The sequence below is a fragment of the Puma concolor genome, chromosome C1, assembly GCF_028749965.1.
Source record: "Puma concolor isolate L17-30 chromosome C1, mPumCon1.1.hap2, whole genome shotgun sequence".
In the NCBI taxonomy this organism is placed as follows: Eukaryota; Metazoa; Chordata; class Mammalia; order Carnivora; family Felidae; genus Puma; species Puma concolor.
The window spans coordinates 197,716,847-197,740,745 of NC_141674.1; the positions used below are offsets into that span (position 1 = coordinate 197,716,847).

Here is a 23,899-nt window from a genome sequence, read left to right on the forward strand (position 1 = left end):
ATTCATTTACTCTTCCATCCTAATTAATAACTTGAACAATATAAAAATTATTACTTAGATGGGAAAAACTTTGGGACAAAAAATACTTAGTGATAATGGCATGTCATAGTAAGAAAGCTCCTTCTTTTGGCTTAATAGAGTAAAAAAAAAAAAAAAGAAAGAAAGAAAAAGAAAAAGAAATCCCAATCACATCTAAGATACGATGTGGGAATCCTTGACATATTTTGGAAGAAATGTAAAACCAATATCCTGAGACTACAATCATTTATCATCAAGTAGCAGCTGTTGTTAGAATTGATATTGATCCTTGGTAAATTGCAACCAGAGTAACCTTGTTATATCATCACAAAACTCTCCCACTACATCATTTAGCTATGAGATGCTTCCTTAACTTGTGTCCTTAAGTTTTTCTCTTCTATATTCAATCACATAAGGACACAAGCATGTGGTGCAGAGGCAATACAAAATGCTTTGGGACATTTTCCAATTAAATATTTGCCAGAAGATAATATATAAATTCATAAAATATAATACTTAGTTCAAAAAGTCATTTGATAATAAGGTACTTTTAAAATTAGAAAGAACTTAATAGGCAATATAGCTCAATTTTCTCATCGTTAAAGTGAAGAAACTGAATTTAGTCAAATGATATAACTAGGGCTATAACGCCAGAGTTTGTTCTAAAAAGTGGCATTCCTGACATCTGATTTATTTTCTTTTTTACAATTACCATTAAGTGAATGAAAAGTGTTAGTTTCATACATAGTAAGAAGTTTAATAGGAACTTGAAATGAGGAAATTTCCCCTACCACACTGTTATTTTACGTATGGCCTCCATGTGGGATTGTTGAAAGCTGGACTCAATTTCTAGATTTGCTTCTTATCATTTGTGTTATCTAAACTTTCCACAGCTCAATTTTCTTAAGTTTTAAAATGGGATGAATATTAGTATCTACCTAATAGGGCTTTGTGAAATAAAAGTGGAACAGTACATTTAAAATACTTAGCATAGTACCTTGGTCATAGTAAGCAGTCAATAAGTTTTAGCTGATACTATTATTACTAGTTTTATGATTCCATAAAATAAGAAATCATAGCTTTGATCTGTTGAACAGTAAAAACAAATGTAATTGAAACTCTTATATTTTCAAATGTCATTATGGAAAGTGACATCATTATATCCCTGTCCCTGCATCATCATTTTGCTTGAATTTCTTCTAGTTTATATACATCATTAGGAAGCATATTTGGCATGATATCATAAATCCTATAGGGGAAACCAAAGTGCTTTGCATTTCTTTCTTTTTTTTTAATTTTAGAGAGAGAGAGAGAGAGTGTGCATGAGCAGGGAAGAAGAAAAGAGGAAGGGAGAGAGACAGAGAGGGAGAGAGAGAGAGATTGACAATCCTAGGCGGGTTCCACGTTCAGCATGAAGCCTGATGTGGGGCTTGATCCCATGACCCAGGGATCATGACCTGAGATGAAATCAAGAGTCAGACTCTCTAATGACTGAGCCACCCAGGTGCCCTCTATTTTTTCTAAGTGATGAATTAGTAAAACTCTTAATGGGAATTACAATGTGTGTGGTAGCCTTACTAGGATATCTTTATCAAAATTACAAAATTTAATTTGAGGGAAAAGTGATAGTAGCACAAAATAAAGTGTGTAAGATCCCACTTTATGAGCAGTCAAATATTCAGCCTACAACCAATTATTTAGAAACTGATCACATTTTTGAGATACTAAGCTCCTTTATTTTTCTTCATCCTTTGTTTCTTCTGCTTACATTTTATTCATTTCTCAACCTATCCATGTAACCTATTCTGGAAGAAAGAGGGCAAAAGGAGGAAGAAAAAAATCAGATCTGTTAATGTAGTTATTTCTTAGCAGATGTGAAAGAAGTGGAAATTGTCATGAAAGAACCACTGTGGGTCACCTGCTCCACCAATGTGCAGCAGCTATAAATTCCTTTGTCTTCCCCTGGCCTGGATAATTGAGAGCTAGCTGATATTTTTGGAAAGATGTAGAATACTGCATCTTTAAAACTATTCATCACAAATGACTGAATGATCCAACAACAATTGAAACCTTCTCTACAAAAATGTACTGAAGATTTTAAATTAAAATTTCCAATATCATTAAAGCTAAAATATTTTTAGTCATATCAAGTTATTAGCTATCTTTATCATTGCTCCTGTAGTTGGTATACAATTCACTATGCCAGAGAAATATAAATCTAGGTAACTCAAAAGAAAAAGACAATTTTTATCCACATGAACAGAAAAATATCTGCACAGAAATTCAAAAATTGTACAAGGATTTAATTCAAAACATCAGGCATTATGTATTTAAATAAATATATCAAGAGAGAAAGAAGGCAGTCATGGAGCCCAAAACCTATTGAAAGACTGAATACACAAATGGGCAATGGCTAGATCATACATAAAAACAGAAGTCTAATCCCCAACTTAATAGCAACTTACCTGGGAAACCGTATCTATAATAAACAGGCCAGGAAGCCAGTCCTGTTATATAAGTTTTGCAGGAAGCCAGATTGTTACCTCCAGCAGCAATCTAGGAAGCTAAATAATAACATATGTAACAACTTAACCAAAGTTGTCAGGCCTTGAGTAACTAATAGCTTCTCTAAGTTTTGTCACCACTTTCAATTTAGGACAAACCAGAGAAAGACAAATATGTACCTGTAACTAATTACACTGGATGTCCCACTTCTAATTACCTACCCTTTTATAGTTTCCCCACGCCAAAAGCCTCCAACCAAGGCATACTTGAAGCCTTCCCTTTTCTCCACTATAAAGCTTTCCCACTCTTGTGTGCCTCTGAGACTCTGCCAAAATGCAAGTGGCAGCAGCGAAGTCCCTTGCTATAACAAGCTCTGAATAAAGAGGCTTCGCTTCTCTCATTTGTTTGGTCTTCATTAATTTCCACACTATTGAGCATCTCCTACATATCCATCAATGGGGAACACACTTAGGTATCCTAAAAAGATAACCTTCGCAATATTCTTAGCAGATATTTTGAAGTTTATTTATTTATTTTGAGAGAGAAGGAGAGAGACAGAGAGAGAGAGAATCCCAAGTAGGTTCTGCGCTGTCAGCACAGAGCCTGATTCAGGGCTCAATCCCACGAAACCTTGAGATCATGACCTGAGCTGAAACCAAGAGTCAGACGCTTAACTGACTGAGCCACCCAGGCACTTCTGAGTAGATTTTAAATCTTCATTTTACAGATGTACAGACCTGAAGTTTGTAGAAGTTAGATAGCTTCTCATGTTCTTCCATTTTCATCATGCTAGAGTAAGCATTTTTGGTATATTATTGTGATAAAAGTATTTGAGATAGTATTAAAAAGGTACTAACAATAACAATAATAATAACAACAACAGGTCTAAATTTGTTGGGTGTTTTTTAGCAATGCTTGCATCTGTATCTGTCAACTTGCTGGATAAATGTCAGCTTTGTAGTTTTAATTGATTCATTGCTTTAAAGTCATGACATGTATCAAAATACATACCGATTTTGAAATAAAAGCACCATAGAATAAATTACATCTATATTTTATTTGCTATAAAAAAACACATCAGCAGAAGTACTCAGTCAAGTAGTGATTGAATCAATAGGGTTTTTCTAGATAATATGTAGAAAACGTTGTGATATATGATATTGAAAAGGAAATAAGTACAAATGAAATTTGAGTGATTCTTAAAAGAGAATAAGTATGTATTTGCCTGGCACTTTTTAAAGGGTAATTGTTTAGCAATCACATAAATTAACTACCACTGTATTTATTTTACATATGAAGAAACAAGTTGTAAAGTTATTAAGAACAACATGTAAAATTTATCAGCTAGTGAGCAAAAGAATCTATATTTAAAAGCCGAATTAGTTTTTGGTTTCAAAGTTTAGCAAATATGCTCAAGAAACACTTGATTAAAATTCACTTTAAGATATTCCCTTACCACATAAGTTGGCCACACAACCTAAAACTGAAGTAATTTATTTTCTAACTATAAAATAATATAACTTAGCTTTCTAGGAAGAAAAAGGGAAAATAGCATTTGCACAAATTAGAAATTACCATGGAAGTTACATAAAACCAAGTTTTTTAAAATAGGAAAACACAGATGAAGTTACATAAAACCAGATTTTTTTTTAAAATAGGAAAACACAGATGATTAGTCAGGCCTCTTAATGCCTGAAAATAAAATGGTATTTAAGCACAATTCCCCTAACAAAGACCTGAAAAACTAAAAAGAAATCTACAGATAACATTGTTTAAATAATAATGTGGAATAAGAAATGATAACTGAAGGCCAAATAATTTCTCATGTGGCTTCTACTTTGTCTCACTAATTTCATTTAGTTAATTCAAACCTTTATTAAGAATTCCTTGCATTGAGCATAAATTAAAATGAACAGAAAGTTGAAATCTGAAACGCCTTATGAAAAGAAAAAGATTCAAGCTCTTGGCCCTATAGCATTTCATGTTAAGGAAGGAAAACTGTTTTCTGAAATGTCTCTATTTTAAGTAAAGCAATACATTTGTCACATAAAATTACAATCACCAAAGTTATAATTTGGCCATGTTGCTAAGTATATGGAGGGGGGAAAGTTGCTTCCTTTATATACCTTAAGGACTTTGTTCCTTCCCATAAACAAGACTGATGTTCAATGAGTATTGATTTAATTTGCAAACCTTTTAGTTGTCTTCTCCCCATTGGGATGCACTGACATATTTTTCATAGAAAAGAAAAATTGAGGTATTTATTTTGCCTTCTTCTACATCAGCCCTTCTACATGGAGCAAATGAGCAAAAGGTATGGGAGAGGTTGGAGGATGCATTTCATAATCACCTAGGGGATTTCTCAAACTGCATTTATCTCAAACATTGAGGTCTATGTCAAGAAAAACAACCATATGATGAAAATAACATGTTCCAATAACTTTGAGGCAGCAGTATGTGTGATAGAGGCAGGCTGCCTACATTAGAATCCTACTCTCCCACTGGCTAACTGTAGGACACCAGTCAAATCACTTAATTGTGACAAGTCTCTTCATTTTAAGATGGAGATAATGATAATAGAACCTAATGATATTGTTGTAAGGAATAAGAGACTTAATATATATGTGTTGACACAGGGTAAACACCAGGTTTATATATATGTTGACACGGGGTAAACACCAGGTAAGTGTTATGTTATTATTGCTGTGGATCTGAAATAAAGCAAATAACTTCATTTATGAAAATGAGCAGCAAGTTGAAAGGTTTCTTATGCTTGTGGTCAAGACAAATAGAATGCTGTCTGTTCCACTAGCTATGATAATGTTCTTAAATGAAGGAGTCTGGACACTTCTTGAAGCCAGGGATTATGTCAAAATACTTTGAATCTCAAGTGTCTAATCATGCCTTACATGTAGGAGTACTCAATACATGTTGAGTGAACATTAAATATTTTTTTAAAAAATAAACGAATGAACACATGGATTGACAGTTTTCAGAAGAAGAATGATAGTCATATAGAGTGTGCTTAATATTTAAAATTAAATGCAAGTTCTTTTCAGAAGCTTCTTTCAAAACCTAAATCTACATCTTAGAATTGGTTCAGCAGTCCCCCCAAAAGGATTGATATAGTTCAAAGTATTGCAGTTTTCTATTTCGACTTCAAAGTGACAGGAAATACTTAAAGTCTCTTGAGTGAAAGAGGTTGTACTTGTATCACCTCTTGACTAATAAATAAGTCCTATCATCTTTTTTAAAGAGCCTATCTTGTTAAGAATTTTCATTTATATAAACACAGTTTTATTAGCTTGAATTGGTTGTAGATTTTTTTAAAAAAACTAAGATTTAAGTAACGTACGACAAAGGCAACATTCCTCTTTTTGAAATTTTAAAAATACTTCAGAGTACATATTCTATTACCTATGTTTGTGTTTCAAAATTAACTATATATGGCATGTCTTTCCCTGGTATAGTATGTTTTTAATCTAGGAATCACCCGGAATTGAGCTGTATAATTATTTTGTAATTCCAGTGCTTATAATATATTTGCATGATTTGTTTCTCAGAAATAACATGGGAGGTGGTATATAATCATTTCTTACCCTATTTGAGTCAATTCTTGCTCTGGAAGTATAGATGGGAGGTGGGATGTTGAAAGCCTGAGGGACCAGGTATTCCTCAGCATCCATCATATCTTCCAGGTCCTCTTCATCCAAGAGATTCTGAAAGAACTTGCTGTCATTTGGACTGGGAAGCTTCATGCGATCATCACCCTAAAAGTTTGCCCACCAGACAAACAAACAAACAAAGATTCTTCATCTTAAATATATGGACTTTGCAGCAAATTTATGTAATATCAAAACAAGTGGTTGAAAATTCATGCACTCGTTTAAAAAATAACTGTTTAACACATTTACCAGTCACAAAGGAGCTTGTAACATACTTAGATATGACACGGTAAGATAAATACATTTAATAGAATGTGATAAATGCCATTAGAGGTAATTAAAGCAGTATGCTATGGCTCTTTTGAGGGAGGCATAATCTATTTCAGACGTGAGAATAACTGTATAGGCTTCATTGCCAAGATGTTGTTTGAGCTGTGACTTTAAGAGTATGTAATAAAGGGCAATTGACTTCTCAATCTTTACTGTATTTTATTTGGTTGGTTTGATAGGGTAGAGTTATCAGGACATGTAAGCTTCATGATTTTTTTTTTTTTAATGTTTATTTACTTTTGAGAGAGAGAGAGAGAGACAAAGCGTGAGCAGAGGAGGGGCAGAGGGAGAGGGAAACAGAACCTGAAACAGGCTCCAGGCTCTGAGCTGTCATCACAGAGCCCGACACGGGGCTCGAACACCCAAAACACCAGATCATGACCTGAGCCAAAGTCAGATGCTTAACAGACCGAGCCACCCAGGTGCCCCCATGATTTATTCTATAGAATGACACTGATAAAGTGATAGCTTTAAAAATCACAGCAAAAGTGGCAAATAATATAAACAAGGGTGGGAGAGACACCAAAACCCTACTCTTTTTTTTGCCTCCTATATTTCTTAAATATGATTATTTTTATTTTTCAAAATTATGTGACATTTTGTATATAAGTGGTTTATGCAAGTTAATTTGGGAGAAAAATAACTAGGAACTATTAGATTCTAAATCCTGACTTTTATCTTCATGGCAGACTATTAATAGGAAGATAAATGCTACCTTGTTTCATTGAGGAAAATTAGTTCAGTGTAACCCAAGGTCCACTTGTTTATGATTTAGGCAAAATAATCATAGAGAAATATATTATAATTTTTAAATTATCCAATCCAGTGTTTCTAGTGTTTAACATAAAATGTTCTTTTGGACTGTTATTTGATTCATATGTACATCCATTCACTGGAATCTGAGTTATTGCTTGGATACTGTATATCTCCCTTAAAACAAAATATATTTATAAATATATTTTAGGAAATTGAATGCAATATACTGACACTTTTAATTCACTGTCTTAAAACCTGGACAAGATTAAAACAAAAATCCATCTTCCTTTTATTCTGAAAGGGAAGATTATAATAATGGACATGACTTAACGCATAATGTTAACAAAAAGCAGAGTGCTAGAAGGTTTATCTGAGGATAAGGACTTCTTATGTATATGGATAATCATAATTATCTGGCCATTCAATAGCAGAGGCACTTGAATACTAAGGCAAGATTCCTAGAAGGAGTTCTGACATCAACTAGAAACCTCTTTTCCATAAGTCATTTCACATGATATTCTGCTTAATCGATTTATGAATGGTGATTTACAAAGTTCCAGTGTCCAGATATGTACCAACCTGAATAACTAGATATCTTTGAGGGTCTCGAGCCATCCTCGAAAATTCAGCAGCCAGTTCCTTAAATTTAGGTCTACTGTCTGCATCAATCATCCAGCCTAGAAATTCACACACAGTAAGAGGGTCACTGTATCTATCCATAATTAGGAACAAGTAGGATGTAAATTTTATGAAAACATAGGCTGTTTGAAAAATACTGTTTTAGTGATAATGATCTAAAAAAAAAAAACAAAGAAAGCTAAAGAAAGAAATAATCCAATAGGCAAGGTTCTATCTCAAGCAGTTTGTTGATGTTCATAAGTAAATGTGAATAAGAGAAACTTTTTATTCTGTTGATCTAATTTAAAAGTAATTTTTCTTCTTATGAAACATAACCCTAGGCTAACTATAGGAACTTACAGAATCTCCTATATTTTTTCTTAAGTGGAGAGAAGGCTTCCTTTTTCTTTATTTCTTTTTTTTTAAATTTTTCTTGGATGGCTATAGAGGAGGTGATGGGGACATAATTTATTATTTTCTATTAGGAGTGACATAGAATACAAATTTTAGTTACAATGCAGTGCACCAGCACAGGGGAGGGGGTGGGGGTGGGGAAAGAAATAGAAAGCAACTTTCTCAAGCTGTTTTTTTTCCTGGTGGGGGAAAAAAAAACAATGAAAAGTAATTGGTAATGTTTGTTCAGCACTAGCCATTAGCTTATCTAACTAGTAACCTTTGCAGCATAAAAATACTATCAGCAATTTTCAAGGTATGTATTATTATTTAGCTAGGAGTCTAGATAAAGTGGGTCTTATCTCCCCAGGCTCTGCTTAGCTGATGAGATCACAAGAATACAAGTACTAAGCTTTCCTTGATTTTCTTGCCAAGTGACCCTTTTCTTAGGTATTAAAACTCATAAAAGCAAGGTAAAACTCTCTATTAGGCAAAATCTGTTCCTGATTTCTCATTGTTTCATCAGAGTATCAAAATGAAGTATATAAATCATTTCTTATGCTACTTATGAGATCCAATTATATAATGTATGCATGTTTTTAAGGTTTTTTGCATAGATGACTACTGAAGATGCTTGATTCAATAAAGTTATAAAGTGAGTTTCTTTTTTCTGGGAGTTCAATTTTTATTCTTGTTCTGGGAAGTCTTTGGGTGTCATTTCATGTATCATTAATATCACCTGATTTTTTTCCCTCTCCTAATAAAGCTGCACTATATGCATCCATTTGCACACACACACACAAAATTGCTGTTGATACCAAGATGCTAATGAGAAAATAGGTGTTTCTGGAATTATTAGAACCTAAAAAGGTTAACTTCACCAGGAGGTATCCGTTTCTTTCTAACTAAATATTGAGTAAATAGAACTATGCTTAGAGAAAAGGGCATGCTGACCTGAACTGGAAGGCACATTTTTTATTTCTTTCCTCACTGTCAGAATGTATCACACATGTCATGAATATAAATCTGAGTAGACCTGGGTCCAAAGTCTCTTATTAATAAGATGCTTATTCACCTTCACCAGTTTGTTTCTTTGCTAACCCTGTGTAAATCGAAAGGGGAAAACCCCAGATTACACAAGAAAGATTGCTGAATGTTAATCTCACTTAAATTAACTAGGAAACTCCAGAGACTTCCTTAATTCTATTTAAATTAAGAGCCTAGGCTGCCAAAACATATTTATAATACGTATGTGTCTGGGGCATAGAAAGGAGGAAAAAAAAGTAAGAGCGTTTGATGTAAACAAATGATCAAATTGAAAAAAAAAGTAAACATTCATAATCTTTTTATTTGACTGTAGATTCATGTCTTCCTACTTTCCATTCTGTCCTGCTTATTTCCTGTTGACTAAAACTGGTAAACCTATTTCCATTTAATTCATTTTTTCAACCATCAGCTTCAAGCTTTCTTTCTTTATATCAGATCATTTGTTTAGACTGCTATTTTCCTATAAAGATTACTAACATTATTGTAACTAATTACATCTCTTTATGAAAGACAATGTGATTGTCATGGAAATGATAAGAATCAAAGTGAAATGAATCAGAAGAGAAAGAGTCATATAATTTTGACTTCATAACATGGAAGCATGATATTGCTTCCTATTCATAATAATCACAAAAACGCAGGTGTTTACATGATGTTTTCATAATTATTTTTGGACTTTTACATTTTTCAATATACAAAAACATTATGCAGGTAGATTAATCTGTACTATTGCTTTACTAAGAGTGATGATGGTGATGATGAAATTATTTTGCAATCTTACATTTGACCATGACCATGTAAACGTCAATAGTGCAGATAGGAGGCTGGGGCAAACGTTCTCCTTTCTCTAATAAATCCGGGATTTCTCTGGTTGGAATTCCATCATAGGGTTTTCCTCCAAAGGTCATCAGTTCCCATATGGTAACTCCTAAATTGGAGATCAAATATTTACATAAGCATATTAACAACATACTTTGAATAAACCAGCAGTATGCCAGTGACAAAAGAAAGCTCCCTAGAAGGCAATCAAAATTAGACTAAAGAAAAGCTCTTCAGATTTCTATATTCATTAGCAGAAGCCCAGTGACAAAATCTTTGTGGGAAATTCAATTATCTTATTATTGTCTTGAAATTTTTAATGAGTAGCAGAGACAATTCAGAGTGCGTATCAGAACACAGAATCTTTTCCCCATGTCTACTTTTAAGTAATGTTAACATTTGCTGATTCTAGTTAATTTTCACTACACCGCATTAGAGTCTATCAAACAATTTACTATAAACATGTGTATCCAGTATTAAGTAAATATGATTGCAGGCAAAATCTGATGTTGACTAATTTTGACATTAACCTCTTTGCTATTAAAAGCCCTATGGGCTAAGCTGTGGTGCCAAAATGAATACCTTATGTTATGATAAATAATCATGGCTCTCTCTTTAACTCACACAAAGAGAACAAGTGGAAAACACACACACACACACACACACACACACACACACACACACACACAGATTTATTTCTTTAATACCTGTGAGACCCTGAGTGAGGAATGATCCATATATACCATAATACATGTGAAGTAGGCATCACAAAATTGAAAGGAATCAATAATAGTTGATCCCTTAGATAATGAAATCACCTTCTTGAATCACTAGAAGAGTGATTTGTTCTGTAAAAGCACATACCCTAAATATTAACATGCAAATAGCTAGCATTGATGAAAATGATTCTGATTTGAACAATACTATACACATTACAGACCTCTTCTTTGTGATCTAATAATTATACAATTAAGAAGTTATCATTTCTTAAGGTTAAGGATTGTAAGTTCAGAAAGAGCTGTATGTGTATAGGAGTCTCACCAGGTGAATTTTGATTGGTGCATATAATATGCAAAATATGGTTTAATATAAAATCCATTAATTAGGACCATGCTTTCTTTTCCATGTCCATCTGTAATGAATTATTTATTCATTTTTAGTTCATAACAGTTATCATTGACTAATAATAAAAATACAAAGCTTAAAATATAAAAGTATATGTGAATTGCCAATTATCCTTTATAAGATCACTAATTACCTTATTTTTTGATTAATATTTATATCTTATAATTCTTATATAAAAATGTAATTAGCGACACAATTTAATTGATTGATCTTTATTAAACCCTACTTATGAGGCACCTGGGTGGCTCAGTCAGTTGAGTGACTCTTGGTTTTGGTTCAAATCATGATCTCATGGGTTTGTGAGATCGAGCTCCATGTAGGGCTCCATGCTGTCAGCATGAAGCCTGCTTGGGATTCCCTCTCTCTCTCTCTCTCTCTCTCTCTGTCCCTCTGTCTCTCTCTTCCCTTCCCCTGCTCTCTCTCTCTCTCTCTCTCTCTCAAAATAAACAAATAAATAAACTTAATTTTTTAAAAATCCTACTTAATTTGGCATATTAAAAAATGACTTCCTAGAGCCAATAATTAAGATTCAGTGTCCATGAGGCAGACTGGAACAAGTTAAGAACTGGATGGCTGTCCATTTCTATTCAGTCAGTCAATATAAATACACATTTATAGAATATATATTTAATGAGGACATTTTATGAACTTATGTATGCAATTATAAAAGACAGAATACATGCCCTGATATCTCTATCAGAACTTACAAGAAAAATGCAAAGCAATTACAAATCAAAATAATAGAAAATACAATAAACAGAAACATAAATACAAAAACAAAATCAGGAACATCAAAACGCCTACTTCTGCCAGTAATAATTTAATTAAATCTTTTTAGGAGTGACAAGATAGGGTTAAACAGAGATGGCTTCATGCAGAAGGACAATTACAGGAAAACTGAATCAGAAACATTCTCAAAACATACAATTCTATCATTCAGAGATATAAACCATAGCCAATGCATATTTATTTTTGTAAAAATAAAGATGAACCCAGTGGCAATTTTCTACAAAGGTTCACTGTAAACAACATTATGTTTCTGTCTTGTATACCTTTTGCAATCAACTATAATATATCATAAAAATCCTAAAATGCCTTATGGGTATGGATTGATGACCTGGGCTATATTTCAAAGCAGAGTACTACTTATCTATCTATCTATCTATCTATCTATCTATCTATCTATCTATCATCTATCTGCCTACTTACTTATTTTAGAGGCCATTTAAAATTTGACTGTAGTAGACTGTTACATTTATTTCAGGGAAACATACATAGGAAAAAGGGAAAAGAAAAACAAAAAAGTATATGACATATATCAAAATGTATGTGTAATATATAATCTATCATATAAAATATAATCTATGGATTTATCTCTATCATATAATATATAACCTAATTTGTACCATATAATATATATAATAGATTTATGTTTCTATTAAGTCCTTACAGTTCAACAACTAAATTTTACAAGCATTTTCCTATACTTGTTTAAATCTCAAACACATCACACTTTCTACTTCTAAGCTGAGTAGAACACATGAGGCCTTACATGGAAATTTTAAACCTATAGCATACATGTATAGAGGAGGAAAAAAAACACTTTAAAGAAATGTCTTATTTTTATTTTACTTTTATTTTTTAAAATATTTATTTTTGAGAGAGAGAGATGAGAGAGAGAGAGAGAGAGAGCATGCGCGAGCGCCAACGGGGGAAGGGCAGAGAGAGAGGGAGACAGAGAATCTGAAGCAAACTCTAGGCTCTGAGCTGTCAGCACAGAGACCAAGATGGGGCTCAAACCCATGGACCTAGAGATCACGACCTGAGCCAAAGTAGGAGGCTTAACCAACTGAACCACCCAAGAGACTCTTAAGTTTTTTTTAAAGATAATTTGTGCTTTTCTAGATAAGAGGTGTAAGTTCTTTAATGATTGAATAGCCTAAATCTTTTGCCTAAAAAAACAATAATAAAGATAAAGCAAAGTTTAAATTTGAGTGAACTAAATTGTATCATGCTTTCAAGACCCACCACTCCCTTTTTCCTTAAATGGACATTGTGCTTTTAATTTGTAAGAAATACCGGTTTTATTTAAACTTAGAAAAGCTATTGATTCATTCTCATTAATATCTGGATGGACTTAGGTTGTGAATAGACAGATGCTAAATATCTCATTTCAATAATTAAATTAAATGCATTACATGAATGTTCTAAGTTTAAAGACCACTCTTTTCCAGTTCATATTATTCACTCTCTAATATGTCTGTTTATTCCAAAGTAATTTGTAAATTAAAATCAAAGGTGCGATTAGCAATCTTCTCATATCTCTCCCCTCACATTTAGTGCTTTCACCTATTTGCTTTCAGTAATTGTTCTTTGTTACAATAACTTCTTTCTTATTATAGAACAGACATTCTTTCATTTTTAACATGTTTTCAGAGTTTTTGATAATTAAGGCCATGAGGTTCTATGACATTGTTCCTAAACTAAAGTTGACTTTTTTTTTTTTCCTGTCAAAATGATCACAAAAGTTGCTACCAAACCAAAGATTATGGTAGACAACTCAACTGAGATATTAACATACTACATTTTAGAGAATGAAGGAATAAAAAAAAAGGCAGATAACAATATTATTTGGAGTTTTTTTTTTTTTTTTATGGAATAGCAAAGAGTTAATTCCTTTAAGAAACAAGGCTTATAAGTATTTCCAACACAATAAAATAAGTTGGTTTAAGATATTTCACATGAACCTAATATATTTTAAAATTTTTTTTTCAACGTTTTTAATTTATTTTTGGGACAGAGAGAGACAAAGCATGAACGGGGGAGGGGCAGAGAGAGAGGGAGACACAGAATCGGAAACAGGCTCCAGGCTCCGAGCCATCAGCCCAGAGCCCGACGCGGGGCTCGAACTCACGGACCGCGAGATCGTGACCTGGCTGAAGTCGGACGCTTAACCGACTGCGCCACCCAGGCGCCCCATGAACCTAATATATTTAATTTTGCCTTAAAACCCTTAATTCACAAGGAAGATTTATTTACCATAACTCCAAACATCACTCTGATGGGTGAACTTCCTGTAGTGTATACACTCCAGAGCCATCCATTTAATTGGCATCTGAGAAATAAAAAGAGAAATAAAAAGTTAACTTTTTATAGTTATATAAAAATTCATTTCTATAGTCATTTCTCAAACTATGAGCTTCTAGGCTTGCCTCAGTTGTATTTTTTGATTGTGTGTATAGAAAATATAAATATAATAATAATAATAATAATAATAATAATAATAAATGTTATTTTTAAAGTTTATTTATTGTTTAATTTACAACCAACTTAGCATATGGTGCAACATTGATTTCAGGAATAGATTCCTTAATGCTTCTTATCCATTTAGCCCATCTCCCCTCCCACAACCCCTCCAGCAACCCTCTGTTTGTTCTCTATATTTAAGAGCCTTTTATGTTTTTTCCCCCCTCTGTTTTTATATTTTTTCCTTCCCTTCCCTTATGTTCATCTGTTTTGTATCTTAAATTCCTCATATGAGTTAAGTCATGATATTTGTCTTTCTCTGGCTAATTTCACTAGCATAATGCCCTCCAGTTCCATCCACATTGTTGCAAACGGCAAGATTTCATTCTTTTTGATTGATTGCCAAATAATACTCCATTGTATATATATATATACACCTGTATATATATATATACACCACATCTTCTTTATCCATTCATCCATTGATGGACATTTGGGTTCTTTCCATACTTTGGCTATTGTCGATAGCGCTGCTGCGATAAACATTGGGGTGCATGTACCCCTTCGAAACAGCACACCTGTATCCCTTGGATAAATACCTAGTAGTGCAAATTCTGGGTCGTAGGGTAGTTCTATTTTTAATATTTTGAGGAACCTCCATACTGTTTTCCAGAGTGGCTGTATCAGTTTGCATTCCCACCAGCAGTACTTAATAATAAATGTTATTTTTTAATACAGGGAACAATGAATTGAAATTTATAAAATTCTAAAAGTGAAATAACCTAAAGATATATTTTTAAAAGCTTCAAAAACAATGACAAGTAAAAGAATAAAATAAGTATCATTTTCTCTATTTCTTAATGTTCAGCAATTAATTCAGTTACTAGTTATTATGACTCTCAATACTACTCTAAACATCTAAGATATGTGCTTCTAAAAATATGGTCTATTACATTTTTGCCCCCAAAATGAGACTCCTTACATTTTCAGTTATCCCTTCAGAACATTTCTGACCACCAGTACAATGGACTCTTTCTACACTTGCCCTTTCCTTTTTCCTCTCATATAATCTGGTCACTTAAAACACCCACAATAATGTATTCCAAAGTTAGGCTTGCTTTATTCCCCAGCCACAAATGGTCTCCCTTGTTTTGGTTAGCCAGTATTGAAAATACATACCAAAATAGGTATTATATAAAAGGATACGAGAGGATCAGTACCAATCTATTACCACTACAAGAAAAACAACTCACATACCCTGCTGATGATGGGTCAGCAGAGTAAGTTTCAACTAGGAAGGGCAGCATTATATAGCTGAAAATATAATTAGGTTCTACAGAATAAAGATAAACACTTCTACTTTGCAGTTGAAAGCTTAAAACTAAATAGGCCTTTGAAATCATGAGGTTCGCTGCTCACCAAGGTGACATCAAGGTAACTCTATGACAGAATCATGGCATTCAGTGAAAGGGAACAGAAGACACATTGAAAGTAATTTCCCTATGGGCAAGGAGTTAGCTGACTTTATGGACTACGGACATTGTGTTAAAGAAGTAAGTTTAAATCACAGGTGGCTTGATAAAGACTTAATGGTAACTAGGCATTTAAAGCTATAATGAATCTTGCTTTAGACAAATCCTACAGCTGTATGTTCTTAAGACAAGTCAAGTCATGTGATTTATGGAATTCTACTGTGCAATCTTGTAGTGAATTTCAAAGCTGTGGTCTCAAACTGCTGCAATTTGGTAGTAAACAGGCAAAATAGTCTAATAAAATCAAGGAAAGGTCAGGAAATACTACAAACCTTAAGTTTTTTAAAATTTTATTTTCTTTTGTCTTGTGATAAGATTTGAAGATATATAGTTATATAAGATATCATACAAAGTTATATAAAAATCATATACTACATGATACATAAAATCAATGCTAAGCATTTGAAAGCATTGCAAAATATTTATAACATATATTTGGATGGCTCATGATAAATAAGGCACATGATAAATATATTTATATGACACTTTAATAACTTTTTTTGTTAGCATGAGTTTATACATAGGTTAAGGTTGCATTTGCTTATTTCATTTGGCCTCTCCTGGTCCAAGTTTTGCCATATAAGCTAGGGGGACCTCCAGATGGAGAAGAGATATCCTCACTTTGTATAGCCAAGGCCAGCAATCTTAGCATCAGGTTAATGAGAAAAACAAGAGCCGGAACTAAGGCATGAGCCGGGACCATATGGCAGGAATACAGTTGTCAGGCAGGGCCTGAGACTAGAGAGTCAGAAAAGTAGAAGAGGCAATGGCACTGTTAAGATTCCTGGGACATAGCAGGCTGCATTCTGGTGGAGAGAATCAAAAAATAAATAAAGTAAATTGGTCAATCATATTCTATGATAAAAGCTTAAAAAAATACAACCATATTAAGAGGAATCTGTTGTACCTGGTATAGGAGGATTCAAAGTTAAATAGGATGATGAACTTTCCAGTGAGTTATGGTTCTTGGTACTAGCCAGGTTACTATGAAAGAATAGTTGGGTCTCTCTGTAGTAGCTAGCCCTGCGTTCTTAGGATCAATGAAATAATGTCTATGGCCCTTAAGTGTAATATCTGGATTTCCGAAGGATCCACCTACTTCCCACACTGGATGTGACATAAGGACCACTAGAGATTAATTGTCTTATTTTGGCTACTTTTGAGAAATGGAAGTTGGTTCATATATATACATTTGACCCTGGGTGGGAGAGAAGGCAAATGGTAGAGTTGAGATTTTATAATCTCTTAACCTCAGGCTTATTGACTTCTTCTTATAACATATAAGGAGATAAAAGGATATCATACTATATTTTCAAGCAATATTGTTCTAAAAAGATACCCACCTTTCCTCCATCAGCATTATACTCTTTTTCATCTCCTTCTAAGAGCCTAGCTAGTCCAAAATCTGTGATTTTCACATGGTTTGGAGATTTCACTAAGACATTTCGGGCTGCCAAATCCCGATGAACAAGCCGTCTTTCCTCCAGGTACATCATTCCCTGAAAAACACCAAGTTCCAAAAAGACAGTTAATGCCTAGGCTTTTCTATTGTCTAAAAAGTAGTTCCTTTGCCTTCAGTTGCAAGTGCTTGATTTCTCTTAGTGAAGCCAGAATCCTGGAATATTTTTCAAAATTATGAAAAACCCAATAAAGGGATAAAAAAGCAAATGGCAAATAGCTTTTGGCCTTTTCCCCTAAAGTCCTGTAAAGAATGAATTACCTGCATATGAACTAAATGTTAGATCATTTTTTTCCCCCAGAGGTTTTGTACTCTCTTGCAAACACTTCCATCAGTGAAGTGTGCGTGCGTCTCAGCAGATAAGCTAAGAGACCCACACATTTCTAGTTGTTTTCTTCTCAATAACTCCTGCTTGATGTCACTCTCCCCTTACACCCCTTCTCCAAACAAACACACCAACCGTAATTAAAAAAAAAAAAAACAAAACCCAAAAACTTCATATGCAGGTTTAATGGCACCAAAATCACCATCATAGTTTCTATCAAAGCTGAAGAATTATATTATTCTTATTAATTAGGCAAAAAATGAATTATACCCCAGAGGCATGAAGAGCCTATACTTTTTTAAAATGGTGTCAATGACAATAGTAGTCATTAGAACAACCTGCAAGTGAAATTACATTGTTTATAGTGACCCTGATATTAGCCTTTAATATGTTTTCTTCAAAAAACATATAGGGTTATTAAAATAAAATTCATTACTGATTGCCAACAATTTACATATATCCATATATATTCATATGGGGATATATATATCTCCATAATTCATAAAAGCAATAAATAAAATTGTACTTTGCCAGTAAATAAACTAAGAGCCATTAACATTAGCCTTAACTAAAGGTTGATGAAAAGAAGCAAACTCAGAGGCCTAGATGGGAGCGAACATATTTTTATTCAAGTGTTAGAGGAAATTCTGTATTTGAGGATTTCAGTGGTAAAAAACATTGTCGCTTAAAAACAAATCAGAATTATTATAAAATCATTAAAGCATACTCTCATGCCAATTCCAAATCAAAGCTGTTGGTAGTTAATATCACAATTGCAGGACTTTGAAGGATTAATGGTTTTTGATATCAAAACAAAAGCTGCGGAAAACAGACACATAAATCACACAGGTAAAAAAAAATGAACCATATACTCAGTGTAGTGTAAAGAGAAGATTGCTTCAAACAGCATCATGAGCCAAACACTATACTATAAATGCCCATTAAACACAACCAGTGGACGTACTGCCTGATATGGTCCAACTGGTCAGTAGTGTATTTGTGTTTTCTGAAATCAGTCCACAACTGAGATTTATAAGGTTTCGTCCTCTTTCCTAAACAGTGTTTTCTCTTCGATTATGCCAACTAATAAATTCCTAGAATAAAATGAATCTGAAAACATATAACCCTTATATGACTAAGGGATCAAAAAAAATAGATTTATTGTCTTGGAGATAAAGTATTTTTAATTATTTGCCCTTTTAAGAAATGTCCACAAAAACATTCATCATTATCTTTCCTACCACTTTCATATCAGAATATGGAAATTGTGTTTGCAACAAGTTAATATTCAGATCCACACACAATGACAGAATACACACTATGTTCCAGGCACTGTGCTAGACATCAGGGAACAAAAAAAGAGTCAGAGAAGATCTATTCATTGCAGGAAGACACAGCTGTTAATAAAGTGGGCAGACGTGGAATACAGGCTTGAACAGATCAATGTGACACGTGTAAGGCATTTAAGGAGAGCTGTGTTTTGAGGACCATTTGTAGTATAGCCTAGAAATACGCACGAGGGAGCCTTCAGAGAGGTCCTGAGGCCTAAGTAATGTTTGAATGATGACCATCAGTTGGGCAAGATGAGGACAAAATTGCAGTTACAGAGAACACACACAGGGGCACCAATACCATGGTGTACTGGGACAAAGGTACGTAATTCTGTATTTCTAAATCATTATTCATAAAGGAGGAAGAGTGATGAGTGGTGAGGCTGACAAAGTAAGAAGAGGCTTGATTCAAAAAGGGCCTCTTACGTGTTGTGGTAGATAATCTGCACTTCACTGTGGTGATGCAGAGGTTGTTTGAAAAAGGAGAGTGACACAGTGATCATTGGAGTCTTGCAAAAAAATCACCTGGTGTATAAACAAAGGGCTGGACACAAATACAGCAGAAGTCAGGAGCCACTGCCACAATGCAGAAGAGAAGTGATGAGGTGGAAAAGGATGAGAGATAAAGTTTGCAGACTGGCAGTCTGAGCTATATCCAGCTTATATGCAGTTTATATGCATATATATTTTTGGCCCACACACTGGGAAACTCTCAAACATCCTCTTTAGCTGATTACTGGCTGTACCCCATTGAGGGCACCTCCAGTTGGCCAGGATCCCACCACTCACTATTACTACCCACGAATTCATTTATGATACTCGTCTAGCTCCTCATGTATGATCATCTGAATCTTCAACTAAACTAGTCCACAAGAAATTTCAGGGAGACAACAATTTCAAGTTACACTTATACAGTAAAGTAACCATCCTGGTAATTGAATAATGAAGAGGAGTATAAATTACAAATGATTCTATTTTCTGACTTTTGTAATTTAGGTGGATAATAATTCCTTTAACTAAATATTATCCTAATGCAAATACGCATATATTTCTTCACCATGTGCAAGAATAGTGATATATTCTATACCAATAGGGAGCTAACATTCACCAAGAAGCTTAAGACCCTAATGACATATCCATATTACAAGCAAAACTTCAAAAACTCCATATGTTCTTTGATATTCTATATGCCAAGTCTTAGCAGGTGATAGACTATCCTGAACCTCTGAACCTCAATTCTATTTGTCTTAAAAAAATGTTTTCTTCAACATAATGAAAATTCAATTCAGGCAACCAGATGGTAATTTATGTATAGTTTCACTCACCTGGCCATGATTAAAAGATAAAAACAGAAGCATCTACATCATTACCAAATCATCAAAATACATTTGTATGGTTGCTTTGTAACTATGCAACATCATGGTTACGACTGGTTTTAGATCATTAATTATGACTGATACCTTAGTTCTACTTTCACACCTGAATTAGAGTGTTGAATCATCTATTGGATTGTTCATGATAGTTTTCTCCACATTGCAATTATTAAGATCGGATTTTCTTGGTGGATGATTTCATTAGAATCACAGTCTCTGTTAGATTCCTTCAAAATAAAATCACTCCTTAAATCGGAGCGTGATGCAATTAAGGAGGCAGTTATTAGAAATAACAGTGACAAAAATAAACTGGATGAAGTCCCTTGAAGTTTGAAGATGATTAAAAAAGAAGGGCCATTCATTATCACTGAAGGGATAATGCTGCATTGGTTGAAAAGAAACTTACTCTCACTTGTAGCAATTCCCATGTCCGTGCCATGTCTGCCTGGGTGGAGTACATTATGGGACTATGAACACTGACAATAATGACAGCTAACATTGACTGAGTACTCAGAACACAGCAGAACGAAATGCTTCTACATTGGCAGGTTAACTTAATCCTCTGAGAAGCGTACTGTTTTCATCCCATTTTTTTAAAAAAAAATTTTTTTTAACGTTTATTTATTTTTGAGACAGAGACAGACAGAGCATGAACGGGGGAGGGTCAGAGAGAGAGGGAGACACAGAATTTGAAACAGGCCCCGGGCTCTGAGCTGTCAGCACAGAGCCCGACGCGGGGCTCGAACTCACAGACTGTGAGATCATGACCTGAGTTGAAGCCGGACGCTCAACCAACTGAGCCACCCAGGCGCCCCTCATCCCATTTTAAATACGAGAAAACCAAGTCTCAGAGAGGTCAAGTTACTTCCTCCAAGTCATCTAAGGAGTGACAGAACTGGGATTTGGTTCCTGTGGGGTTCTAAAGTCTGCATTTTTAAGCCTACCCCCTCTCTTGGTGGGTTACAGGGTTGTGTGAGCATGAAGAAATTAATGTACACAATGAAGTCATACGGCTTTAGAAGATCCTAGTTCTTTTGGAACAAAATATTATAAGAGATTTCTGTGAATTTCAGGGAATAATGCAAGTGACTGACTTGTATTTTTATTTAAAATTCAGCTAAATTATAGAACCTTTTTCTTATTTAGTGGGAATTTGAATCATATAAATTGGAAACTTAATTATTGCTTTGACCACAGGATATGAAGGATGGTGGAGTTGGTCTGAGTGCAGATTCTGGGGTCAATCACCTGGATTGAACCCCAACTCTGCCATGTTCTAGCTGTGTGATGCTGACAAGTTAATTAACCTGGCACTCACCTTCATCTCTAAAATGGCCATAATAGCACCTATACCACAGATTGTTGTAAAGATAAAATGAGTTAATATATGTAAGGAGCTTAAATCGTAATTCCCATATAGTAAGTGCAGGGCATGCAAGCTTTTATTACTGTTCTACAGATAAATATCAACAGTCATAGTGTGAACAAGAATAACTTACCCTCATTAACTTGAATTGCTTATTTCAGAAAATCTGTGAATCCCAACTAGTATATCACAGTAGGCGTTCAATAAATGTTTACAAATGGTGATATATATACCCACAACCAATCCATCGTGATTAATGCGTGGATACAAATCCCAAATAATTACTGTTCAAAGTATTATTTTAGTAATGATTCACCTGAGGATGTTGTCATATAAAGAGAAGAAAAAAATAGGGAATCTACTAAGAGATTTGGTGCCCTCCATGAATACATCACAGAATTAGGATCTTAGTGAAGTTAAAGGTAATTAATAAGATAGGTTGGAGAGTTTTCAATGTTGCAGGAAGGGTGAATAAAATAGTACACTTGTACCAGACTGTGTGTCTTTTATCAGCACTGACGGGAGTTTTCTGTAGACATGTTTTAGGGGCATTTTGTCTACTTCTAGATCCAGGTGCTATAAGTCTGATTTTTACTCAAACTATTCAGAATTTACCATTATCCAAACCATTCAGTACTTTACCATTTTTCATACTTGCTCTATATGCTGTAATGAGTTTTCTTACTTATTTTCTGTTTTGCTTATACCTCTCAAAAGGTGCTTTAATAAATACAAACCTTATTCTGACTTTCAGAAATGCACTTTAATACCAAATCCAAGGATAATTTTATTACAATTGAGTTGAAAGTTTTAATCTCTGGTTAAAATCGACTCATCTAAACTGCTCTGTGGAAAAAAAATATCAGTGACTGACTTAATTTTAAAATAACAGTATTGACGGACACCTGGCAATGACCTTCTTCTCAATATTATATTTGAATCACAACTGTCTAGCAAAAATGCGTTATTTCTATGTTTTAATCCAATGTGAAAATGTATTCTGCCCAGCTGCAGGAAGCTAACACAAGTCAAGAGAGACCAGACTATTTTTGACAATAAATATTTGCTTCCCATATATAGGACATGTGACACTTTCATCAAACATGTGTGGAGCTAAAAATTTCAAGCTGCAGTCAGCTTTCACAGGCATTAATCTCTGGAGTTAGCAAGAGTACACTTTTTTTCCTGTTTTCATTCTAATAACCTCAAGCTTTTTTAATAACACAGGAAGCTTCAGGAAAGCTAGCCTCAAATGAAAATCACTCCTCTTTTCTACTTTTCCTTCTAAAAGCAGTTCTATGCCTGGGGGGGGGGGGGGGAATTCAACTATAATGCTCTCTGTTAGGGCTAAAGATATGAGCATGTTCAAGGGAAGAAAGGAGTCTTTTTGGATGAAGTAACTGACTTTATCCAAATAGTGCATGAAGGGAGACTAACGGGGCTCATAAGTAAATAAACGGAGAAGCCTTTTCAACTAGCAAAAGCTTGTTCATGGCAGCGGAGAAAGAACACAGAACTGAATGTTAGAGTCAGAAGTCCCAGACATGCTGCTCACTAGGTTTTTGACCTCAGATACTCATTTCACTTCTCCTATAAAAGTGACAGATTGGCCTAAATGATCTCTGAGGTGTCCTCCAGCTTTAAATTTTTACTCCATGATAGATGGAATTGTACAATAGATCTATATAAAATACTAAATTGTGGGCCAATAAAAGACACAGAGAATAGTAAAGAAAGATGTAGACTAGGTGCCTTCCTTCAAATGTTTAGCAAGAGCCGTGAACATGTTTTAGTAAAAGTCAGTTTCATGCATCCAATGTTTAAAACAACAGACTTTAGAAATAAACCCCAGCTCTTACTAGCTCTGTGTCCTTGGTCAATTTATTTGTGCGTTTCAATTTCCTTATCCATCAAATGGGGACAATAATAGTATGTACCCTGAAGATTGTCTTCAGGAATCAGTGCCCTCATGTTTGTAAAAACACCTAGAA

At 34.1% G+C, this 23,899-nt stretch overlaps 1 protein-coding gene across 6 annotated transcripts in view; it reads right to left on the reverse strand.

The window, feature by feature from the left end:
- Positions 1–23,899, reverse strand: part of ERBB4 (erb-b2 receptor tyrosine kinase 4) — a 1,154,402-nt gene that overhangs the window by 34,522 nt on the left and 1,095,981 nt on the right. For all 6 annotated transcript variants that reach the window (XM_086719539.1, XM_086719536.1, XM_086719540.1 and 3 more), the window contains 5 exons: positions 17,398–17,553; positions 14,316–14,391; positions 10,114–10,260; positions 7,854–7,951; positions 6,123–6,293 (listed from right to left, as the gene is read on the reverse strand). In XM_086719539.1, the coding sequence (XP_086575665.1) occupies positions 6,123–6,293; positions 7,854–7,951; positions 10,114–10,260; positions 14,316–14,391; positions 17,398–17,553 (648 nt within the window). The remainder of the gene's footprint in view (positions 1–6,122; positions 6,294–7,853; positions 7,952–10,113; positions 10,261–14,315; positions 14,392–17,397; positions 17,554–23,899) is intronic.